The following is an 11,050-nucleotide window of genomic DNA, read 5'->3' as shown; positions in this document are numbered from 1 at the left end:
CATATAATCGCATGCATACCATGTTTGTCTGTCTGGGGTGGGATATCGCACATGGGATGACTATTTCTAGTTCCATCCATTACCTGAAAGTTTCATTTTTGAGTATAACGAGTAATACACTCCATTGTGTAAATGTGCCACATTTTCTTTATCCATTCTTCTTTGAGGGACATCTAGGTTGTTTCTGATTTCTGGCTAGTATGAATACAGCAGCAGTGAACATGGTTGAGCAAGTGTCTCTGTGGTTGGATGAAGCATCTTTTGGATATATGCCCAAGAGTGGTATAGCTGAATCTTGAGGTAGATCGATACTCAATTTTCTGAGAATGCATATTGATTTCCAAAGCGGCTGTACACATTTTGGACTCCCACCAGCAGTGGATGAGTGCTCCCCCCTCTAACCCTCCCCAGCATGAGCTGTCACTTATATTATTGATCTTAGCGATTCTGATGGGTATAAGATGAAACCTCAAAGTGGTTTGATTTGCATTTCCCTGATGACTAAGGATGTTGAGCATTTCTTTAAGTGTCTCTCAGCTATTTGTGTTTCCTCTTTTGATAATGCTCTGCTTAGGTCTGGACCTTATTTTTCAATTAGGTTATTTGTTACCTTGAAATTTGGTTTCTTAAATTCTTTATATATTTTGGATATTAGTCCTCTATCAGATTCAAAGCTGGTGAAAATGGTTTCCAATTTTGTGGGCTTCTAGGTGGCCCAAGTGATGGTATCCTTTGCTGTGTAGAAGTTTTTTTAGTTTTGTGAGGTCCCATTTGTTAATTGTTGATATCAGTGCCCGTGCTAATGATGTTCTGTTCAGAAAGTCTTTCCCGTTCAGTCTGCTCCTCAGGTTCTCTTGTATCAGATTCAGCATATGGTCTTATGTTGAGGTCTTCCTTTATTTTGAGTTGAATTTTGTGCAGGGTGATAAGTATGAGTCCACTTGGATCCCTTTACATGAAGCTATCTAGTTTGATGGGCACCATTTGTTCAAGATGCTGCTCTTTTTACACTATGTGTTTCTGGCTTCATAAAATTTATGTGTCCAGAGGTGTGTGGATTTACGTCTGGGTCTTCAATTTGATTCCGTTGATTTTATGTCTGTTTTTGTGCCAATACCATGCTGGTTTTTTTTATTACTGTAGCTCTGTAATACAATACAATTTGAAGTCAAGGATAGTAATACCTTCAGCAGTTCTTTTATTACTCAGGATTGTTTTAGCTATACTGCTTCTTTGTGTTTCTACATAAAGCTGAAAATTGTCCTATTAAGGTTTGTGAAGAACTGGGTTGGAATTTTTATGGGATTCCATTGAATCTGTAGATTGCTTTTGATAAGATAGCCATTTTTACTATATTAATCCTGACAATCCATGAGCATAAAAGGCCTTTTTATTTTATTTTTCCTTTCTTTATTAGTAACTTTTTAAAAAATGTTAATCAAAGGCTTTATAAGTTTGGTAACACTCAATAACAAGATGCCCATACAATCAGAAGTGTAATACCCAACCTAGATATACCAACTATCTTTGACTGGCAGAGACATGCGAACATCCGCCTCCATGTTCCCCCCCCTCTCTCTCTCATCTCATAGCTCCTCCTCTCCTTCTCCTCTCCTTACTGCTCCTCTTCCTCTCTTTACTCCTCCCACCTTAGCTCCTCCTACATATCATCCTTCCTGTTAAAATAAAACTTTATAAGGTTTTTTATCTTCTGATATCTTCCTCAATTTCTTTCTTTAATGACTTGAAATTTTTATCATGCACATCTTTTTGCCTGCTTGGTTAGAATTACATAAAATATTTTATATTATTTGAGGCTATTGTGAAAGGCATTGTTGTCCTGATTTCTTTCTTAATCTGTTTGACATTTTGAATAGAGGTCATCTACTGATCTTTGTGAGTTAGTTTTTTTTCTAGATACTTTGTTGGAAGTGTTTATCAGCTGTAGGAATTTCTTGGTGGAATTTTTAGGATCATTTATGTAGACTGTCCTATTATCTGCAAGTAAAGATACTTTGACTTCTTCCTTTCCAATTTGTATCCCTTTGTTTTATCCATCAGTTGTCTTATTGATCTAGCTAAGACTTCAAGTATTATACTAAATAGGTATGGGGAGAATAAACAATTTGTCTTCTTCCTGATTCTAGTAGAATAGCTTTGTATTTCTCTCCATTTAAGTTGATATTGGCTATGGGGCTTGCTGTCAACTGTCTTTATCGTTCGAAGTATGTCCCTTGTGTTCCTGATCTAACCAAGACTTTTATCGTGAATGCTGCTGGATTTTGTCAAAGGACTGTTTGCTTGTTTGTTTGTTGCATCTAACGAGATGATAATGTGCTCATTTTCTTTGATTGTTTACATGCTGGAGTGCATTTATCGATTACATATGTCGAACTATCCTTTCATCTCTGGGATGAAGCCTACTTGATGATCTTTTTGATGTGTTCTTATGTTCATAAGAGAAATTGGTCTGTACTTTTTTAAAAAATTGATTCTTTATGCAGTCTGAGTATCAGGGAAACTGTTATGTATATTTCTACGCTCTATCTACCTTTAGCTTTGTGAGGTGACTGTGCTACTAGCCCCTTCCCAGCTTTCCTTGAATCCACAGATTAACAAACACAGTTGCTTCTTTTCAACTTACCTTCTGGGCACAATTGCTGGTACTACTATCTCCCACCTGGGAAAGCACGTCCTTATCAGTTTCTTATCTCAGTCTCTCCTACCTGCCCTGAACTTCAGTTGCAAAACTTTCCTGACCACCTGCCTGTAGGAGCAGTCTATGTGGCCACTCAGTATCCCTCCTGCCTCCAGGGACCCAGAAGTCCTGCCTCTACCTTCCCCCCAGTAACTGGTCCATGGCTTTTTTGACTGACAGATCAAGAACCAATTGGGGAACAGGATCTTAGCATCAGAATACACCCCCCCCCAACTTTCCTACAGGCAACTCCGGCCTCATAAAATAAATTGATCAATGTTTCTTCTGTTTTTACTTTGTGGAATAATTTAATATTATTGATGTTAATTCTTTGAAAATCTGGTAGAGTTCCATACGCTTAATCCATCTGGCCTTGGGATTTTTTGGTTTTAAGACTTTTAATAATTGCTTCTATTTCACTAGGAGTTAGAGCCTTAAATTCAAGAAAATTATCCATTTCTTTTAGATTTTTAAATTTTGTAGGTAAAGGTACAAAGGATGCCATTATTTTATGGATTTCCTTGGTGTCTGTTCCTATGTCCCCCTTTTTGTTTCTAATTTTGTTAACTTGTTAATTTGTTCTGCCTGTAAGTTAATTTGGAAAGGGTTTGTCAATCTTATTGATTTTTTTCAAAGAACCAACTCTTTGTTTCATTGATTAGTTGCTATAGCAGGACTTTGTGTGGACCTGTCAGCAGTATACATACTGGCATGGAGGCTCATACTGCCATGGAGGCTCAGTTAGAATGTAAAGCTTAGACCTTTTGCTGGGACAGTCTCCAGCTAGCTCATCTAACTTACCTGGACAGTTCTGGGCTATGACTTGCCACATAGCTAGCTCAATACCTCTCTACTCTGCTGCAGTCCCTGTTTGTTCTGCTTCATACCCCTCTCAAATCTCTCATGTCTGTTTTCTTTCCTTTCATCACTCTCTCTTCCCAGAAGTTCTGCCCTCCTCCTTCCTGCTCCCCAGTGGCCAATCAGCTCTTTATTACAACCTCAGTAGTGAGACAACCTCTGAAACAATTCTAGATTGCCTTTAGACAGATGAGAAAGCACGAATATTTACAAAATATAAAATCTGATGATGGGTCATAGAAATGATAGTACCAAAAATCTGCCAACACTTAGGTCTCTGCTGGTACAGAATTAACAATTGAAAATACAGAGACACAGATTCATACTCTGTAAAGAAAAGTTAAACCAGTGTTTCATATTGCCCTTTTGGTTTCTGTCTTATTGGTTTTAGTCTAAGTTTGATTATTTCTTGCCATATACTCCTAGTAGGTAGGATTTCTTTTTGCTATAGAGTTTTTAGAAATGGAATAGTGGAAATGACTTAAGTTATCTGTCTGATGAGTGAGGAAACAGAGGCACATATACATCTCTGTATTTTCCTCATCAATAAGAAGAGAATGAAACATGGATGTGCCACACATGAGTGAACACGAAAAATGTTATGAAAAGGAAAAAAAATCAGCCACAAAGGGTCACATGTTGTCTGATTCTGTTTATGTGAAATGCTCAGAATAAGTGAATCTAGGAAACAGAAATAAATTGACAATTGCCTGGGACTGATGTTGGTGTCAGGTGGGGTGGGAAATGGCCACAAATGCATATGGAGTTTCTGTATGGGCTGATGACATATTTTGCATTGCTTGTGGTGATGGCTGTAAAATTCTATGAAGACTCTAAAAATCACTGAATTATATACTGAAGTATTTGTTTTAGTGTGTTAAATCTCCATAAAACAACAACAAACAAGTTACTATGAGGCACATAGAAAACCTGATTTACTCACTCATCAAATAAGTGAAAAGTAAAATCAGTATTAGAAGTTTTATATGTTTCACCAAACTAGAAGTAAAAAGCATGTGTATAAAAATTATATATATATATATATATATAAAATAAAGAATTAGTCAAAGGCAACTTACCTCTGTCAGGTGTATTCTGGCCACTTCTCAAACTCAGCATGCCTTAAAAATTCTTCTATTCTCTTCAGAGCATGAAGAAAACTCCCCCAATTTCACATTCTTGCTCAAAAGACTGTCTTACAACTTGGGTAAGTAGAAATATACCAAAAAATGTGTACACAAACATTCTTAGACGCATTGTCTGTGTGTGATAACTCAGCAAATGGAAATAACTTGGAACTCTCATCTGATGAGTGGGTCATAAGTTAAGGTATATCCGTGTAATGGAGTAACAGTAATCAATGAAATAGGAGTGAAATGGGGACTTGGTACTTTAAAGATGGCCCTTCGTGAGTGTTGTAAGTGGAAGGAACGTTGTTTATGTTTTTGCTTAAGTGTGCTAATTAAGAGAAGAGCTAGATTTGATGGAAAACAGTAAGTTCTCCTTGACTACTTCCTGTTGGAGGCCGCTAGAAGCCTCTGCATTTCATCCCTTTGGGTGTCAGATGAAATATACCAGCAGCCACTCCCCTCTGTATTTGCTCCAAAAGTGCTGGAGTCTCTCCTGGACATCTTAATAGCATCAACCTAAATATTGTTTCACTGTGGTAATAAATGGAGAATACTTTCCATATCAAATCCAGTAGCTTCTACATTATCCAAAAGTGAAAAACACACTGCAAAAATAATCTGGGTGTTACCTAGACAAATTAAGTCCTGAGTTAACACAAATCACAATGGTTTTTGATGTATTGAGGCACTAGACTAAGTCTCATGTGAGACAAACACCTCACTCAGTCAGTGAGGGGGACAGCACCATTGCATCTTCCTCTCAGAGGGCCTTAAATTGCCTTCTCTTGCCTAACTGTAGCTGTGTTTCATTTTTCTAGAACTTTTCTCATATAGAATATGAATATGGCCCATAACACTTTCTCTACACAGCACTCCAAACGTCCATCACATATTAACCAGTGGATCCTGTCCTCTATTTCTAAAACAAGGTAGTCCATGTTGAGGTGTGTGTATGTGTGTGTGTGTGAGAGAGAGGGGGTGGGGAGAGACCTAACTACCTACAGGAACCTTTGACACTTATTTTTTTTTTAAATTAAGCTTGCTTTTTGGAATACAGAAATTATCACTGTACAAGTAGCTTGGTGATGGAAACCTTGCTAAGCATATGGAAAGCTCTAGGTTAAGACTCATGATAAAATCAAACGAACAAGTCACAAATCCCAAAACAAAACAACAAAACAAAATACAAGTAGGCACAGTGTAGTCATTCAGAATGTAGACTGGTAGCTGATGAAATGGGTCATATCCATCTAACGATGAACGTTAGCATCATATCCCTATATCTACCTAACCATAAGGATACGAACGGGTTCGCAGTTAGTCAAGTTTTCCAGTGATGTGATTCTTTAGTGTTTCTTAGAGAAACAAAGTATTGTCCTCCTCATCAGAGTGCCTCAAATTCAATATTCCTTAATAGCCATGTAAACATATTAATAGTGAAACTGTGAGAAAGTTCATATCTGGCATTCTTGGTATGTTATGGCATTCTAAACAAGATATTGGAATAATGCATTCAAGCACCTCCCCATTAAGATCCACAGAAAAAACAGCAGTGAAATCAGCCTTTCAAGAGACCTTAATAAGGTGCTTATTTTCTCATAAGTTAAAAAAAGCTATAATGATTCAGGATAACCAAGAATTTGTTATTGTAGGGGGAGATAATTCTTATAGCTTTATTAGGATAATTGACACATATTGAATCACACACATACACATGACGACTTGATTTTTGTCACATGCATACAACTGTGATGCTGTCGTCACAATGAAGAGAATGAACATATTTCATAGAAACTAATTTTTTCAAAGGTGTGTGTGTGTGTGTGTGCACACGCGCGTGCGCGAGCATCAGAGTTACAGGCAAGTGGAAGCTGTCAGATGGAGGTGATGAGAACCATCCTCTGGTTCCTCTGGTTCCCTCAGTCACTCTTAAGCACTGAGCTGTCTCTCTGGACTCAGGAATTAATTTTTAATACATCAATATTGTAAAATTTTGGTGACTGTAAGGTCACACATATTTTCCTCCAGTTTATTACTATCTTTTGAACATTGTTGTAATAATAGAACAAAAGATTACACTGAATAAAAAATTTCTATTTTCATCACTTTAAAGAGTATCCAAATGTTGATGACTCTGGCCTTTGAATTTAGAGATACTGTGATGTTCCTAATATACAAATGGTAGCCGAGAACCCTACACAACCTCTCTGCATGCAACAGCACAGGTGCCTCCCCCGTTTTAGAGTAGGACCAACAGAAAGCTGTACTCCTCTACTCTAATGTTAAGACTTAAGACTTAAAAGAAAGACACACATCATTTTACAGATCAGGAATGAAAAGATAGGTCTAAGTATGGAAAAAGCACATGTAGGTGAGTCTCCTTCACCCCTCATTATCAGAGAGCACAGTTAAGGGGCGGGGAGGCGAAGCAAGAAGTTTCTATGTTTGTCCACTTCTCAAATAAAACAGACTCCTCAAGACAGCCTGTCATTTATATGGCTTTTGGCCTTCTGTTTCCAAAGAGGCACAACCGTTCTTCCTTCTCTCCTTCCTTCCTTCCTTCCTTCTCTCCTTCCTTCCTTCTCTCCTTCCTTCCTTCCTTTCTTCCTTCCTTCCTTCCTTTCTTTTTTAACGTCTGGTAGCATCCTGTTTGCTTTCAATGCTTCTTGGGGCAGGTCTGGAAAGCTTTTTTTGCGGAGTTCCATCTGAGGACCCATTCTGTACTCTGTTTTGCTGTTATTGTTTTTGTTTGTTTGGATCGGTTCTGGAAAATTAAGGATTAAAGATTTAACCCTCCAGGTTGCAGATCACCAGGTTATGGCTCAGGCCAGTGTCCTTTCTGCAGCTAACCCTCAGAACGATTGTTCTGAGATTCACTAGTCTCCCTTGCTGTCCTAGAGTCCCAAGACTCCACTCTGGCTTTAACTTCTTGTCTAGTCAAGCTGCAGCCAGTACCTGCTGATCCTCTCTGTGTATTATTCCCAGATAAAGGGTAAAATCTAGTGGGTTTGGCACATCCCCTAATCAGAGCCTGCCATTAGCAGGCCCTGGGCTGACGTGCATTAGAGAGGACAAGGACCAAGCAGGCCATTTTCACCTGCGTAATAACAGGCTTGGGGAGTAGCGAAGCAGCGCAGGCACAGCAAGCTGCCTCTGGAGCAGGGGAGGAGCGCAGGCGGCAGCCGCCCGGGGGCCCCGGAGGAAGAGGAGGGGGAGAAGGAGGAGCCGAAGCGCCCAGAACAGCAGCCGCCGCTCGGCCGGAGTTGCAGCAAAAGCAGCGACGGTGGCGCGGAGACTCTGCAGCCTCCTGGAGCCCGGAGTCCCGGTAGGGACAGCAGCAGGGAGCGTCCGCGTCCCTAGCCACCGCACCCCGGCCTTGCCAAGTCACAGTCACCCAGCCTGGGGCACAGCCAGCCATGGCCGCACCGCCGGATCTGCAAGATGAGCCGCTGTCTCTAGCTAGCCCCGGGTCCCAGTGGTTCGGGGGCGGGGGGGATGGGGAAGATGAAGTGCCGGCGCCGAAGGGGGCCAGGCCAGCTCAGCAGGATGGGGAGCCCGCCTGGGGGTCGGGCGCTGGAGCTGGGGTAGTGTCGTCGCGGGAACTGTGCTCCGGCCCCGCCCGGTCGCCTCCCGTCGCCATGGAAACTGCATCCACAGGTAAGCCGGCCCGCACCGCGACCCCGCAGATGGAGGCCCGGACCGTGTTTCTTGTGGGCCTCCTAGTCCACAGCTTTCCTCTGCATCTTCCCGGCCCGTCTACCTGGGGCACCAACCCCAGTAGGGGTTCACCTCGGGCGATTGTAAATATTAGCAGACTGGTGGAAAACAGCAGGGTGCTGCCAGCAGCTAGGAGGAAGAAGGCTGTTGGTCCAGTTATTACTCTTGTTTCAGCCTTAGACATTGTCCTCGTTGGCAAGTCTGGCTTCTCCTGCGCCCCGGAACAAGTTTTTCCTTCTTGTCAGGGGCCTCAGGGCAGCAGGGCGGGAGTGACAGGTTGTGATGCTTTTCTGAGGCGTGTTTGCGCGCAGCGTGCTCCACGGGCGATAGCAGCGGGCGGGCCCACCGCCTCAGGACCCTCCCGCTGGGTTTAGGGCCGCGAAGTAAAACCAGAGACTTTAATTTTCTCTTTCTTATCCCTCAAGGAATCACCACACCCTACTCCTTTCCAGTTTTCCTCCAGCACAGCTCTCTTTCTCCCGCGCAGAAAACAAACCCCTATGAGTCCCAAGCTTAATTCCGGAGGGACAGCTTCGTTAGGAGGGCTGGGAGTTGTAGTCTTCCTTATTTCCTAGCTGCTCTTTACCTGAATCTATCAGAGTATTGAAATTTGGAACCCCTAAAATGTGAAGGTCCTAGCTGTAGATTGGAGTGCTGGGATTGTGGCCAGTGGTCCAGGCACAGTTTACCCAGCAGTGTGAAGTCGCCTTTGCGTTTGAAAAACTGCCAGTGGTTCAGCCTCTCTTACCCCTGATTTGCCCTTCGCTGCAAATCCTGCTGCAAATCCTTGCCTGGGGGAATCATCCCTAGGGCCATGGCTCATCTGGCTGTTGGAAGCTAGAGACAGGCACCACAGGGAAGGGTGGCAACCTGGTTACCGCTGTTTTCAGAAGAACTACTGTAGGGGGTGGTGTGCTGTGCTGTGCTGGAGTGGGAGTTGTGTAGTTTTGGTAATGTAGTGTGAGGCCTGGGTAGTGGGTGTTCCTGGTGGAGGGGACGAAGGTGGGACTGGCATTTGTGTTCCTGGCAGCTGATTTAGGGAAACCCCTTTCTTAAGCCACCCCCCTCCGAGGGTTATGTCTAAACTCTGCTCTAGAACAAACATGATTTAAGCCAGGAAAGGAGATTTGGAGAATGTGTTGAATAATGGGAAGAAAAAGTAGGGACCAAGAAATAAAATGAGAAGCCAGCAAAAGAAGGAAGGGCAAGGCAGGAGAGGGAGGGGAAAGAGGAGGTTGGGGCAGGGAGGGGGAGGGAGGAAGGGAAGAACTAAATGTGAAAAGACCCAAAGCTTGACAACCCCATTTGTCATACATTAATTGCTATGGGTTAAAGGATTTAAACCAAATCACAGTTTCCTGATTTCTCTTACAACTTCTTGTATCCTAATGAAAAGACATGAAAACGTATAGCTCCAAGAGCAAACGGCCAATGATAACCTAAAGCTTACGCAGTATAATGTTTTGATAGTGTATGCTGTGGAATGATTAAACCAAGCTGATTGATACAACTGTGACCATTTCTTTTTAATGGTGAAAACATTTACAAATAGACTCTACCAGTTAGACAGATGCAATGTCCTGGTACTAGACGAAATAGCACCTTCCACATCTTTATCATGAAGATATTTTGTATGTCAAACAGTTTAGGAGTTTCCTTTCCCAAGCATCAAATGAACTAATAAAATCAAACAAGGTTCTAAGTTTGGGTGGAAGGGGGTTGAAGGAATGTAAATGTACATATTTGTTTAGAAATGCTTTTATTGATTATTAGCCAGGAAGAGATTGCTCATATGGTTGTTGTCTGGCTTGCATTGAAATCTCTAAGGTCCCTACTTCATAGACAGGGCAGGCTGGTGTCTAAGATATGGGTGCTGGAAACAGGAGACAAGCAAATAGACATTTATTGAAAAATCCCAATAAAAGCTGAACTTTATATCCTATTTTTGCAGTTATTTTTTTTTCCTTTTCAGTGTAAGAAAAAAAAATAGTGTGCTGGTCACAAAACCCGGGGGAAGACCATGGAGCACCTTGCTTGACTTTGCAGTTTTATAATTTGCTTTATAAATAGAAACCAGTTTTCCTGATGTTCTTAAGGCCAGAGAGCCTGAGCTCACAGCATCGGTGAATCTGTGTTTGCTGTGGTTCTGCCTCCTGGCCTCCAGTTGTTTTCTCACTGAGTCCTCCAAGCAGAAGAAGGCTACTTTGTTATTTTTCTCCATTTGAAAGAATCCTTTAGGAGGCTTCATTTTTCACATAGAGAGATATGGATGTTTTAAAACTTTTTTTTTCCTGAAAATGAACCATTGATCACGCCATCTGGCCAGAAACTGTGTTATTTATTCTTATACATTGATGGTGATTAAGGTCCCCCAAGAAATAGTTCCAAAAAATATTCTCAATCAACTCCCAGAATATGTATATGTGTATGTGTATATGATGTATATGTGTATACATACATACACACACATACACACACACATACACACACATATACACACACATACACACACACATACACACACATACACACACATACACACACATATACACACACATACACACATACACACACACATACACACACACATACACATACACACACACACATACACACACATACACACACATACACACACACATACACA

The 11,050-nt window shown here is 41.5% G+C and overlaps 1 protein-coding gene across 2 annotated transcripts in view; it reads left to right on the top strand.

Moving 5' to 3' along the window:
- Positions 1-7,600: 7,600 nt before the first annotated feature.
- The window catches only part of Rtn1 (reticulon 1), a 195,955-nt gene continuing 192,505 nt past the window's right edge, over positions 7,601-11,050 (top strand). For both annotated transcript variants that reach the window (XM_028789358.1, XM_028789348.1), the window contains exon 1: positions 7,601-8,343. In XM_028789358.1, the coding sequence (XP_028645191.1) occupies positions 8,103-8,343 (241 nt within the window). In that variant the 5' untranslated portion in view covers positions 7,601-8,102. The remainder of the gene's footprint in view (positions 8,344-11,050) is intronic.

Source organism: Grammomys surdaster, unplaced genomic scaffold, assembly GCF_004785775.1.
Source record: "Grammomys surdaster isolate TR1022 unplaced genomic scaffold, NIH_TR_1.0 127, whole genome shotgun sequence".
Taxonomy (NCBI): Eukaryota; Metazoa; Chordata; class Mammalia; order Rodentia; family Muridae; genus Grammomys; species Grammomys surdaster.
Note: the sequence above shows the minus strand (reverse complement) of the source record. Positions and strands in the feature narration are given on the sequence as shown.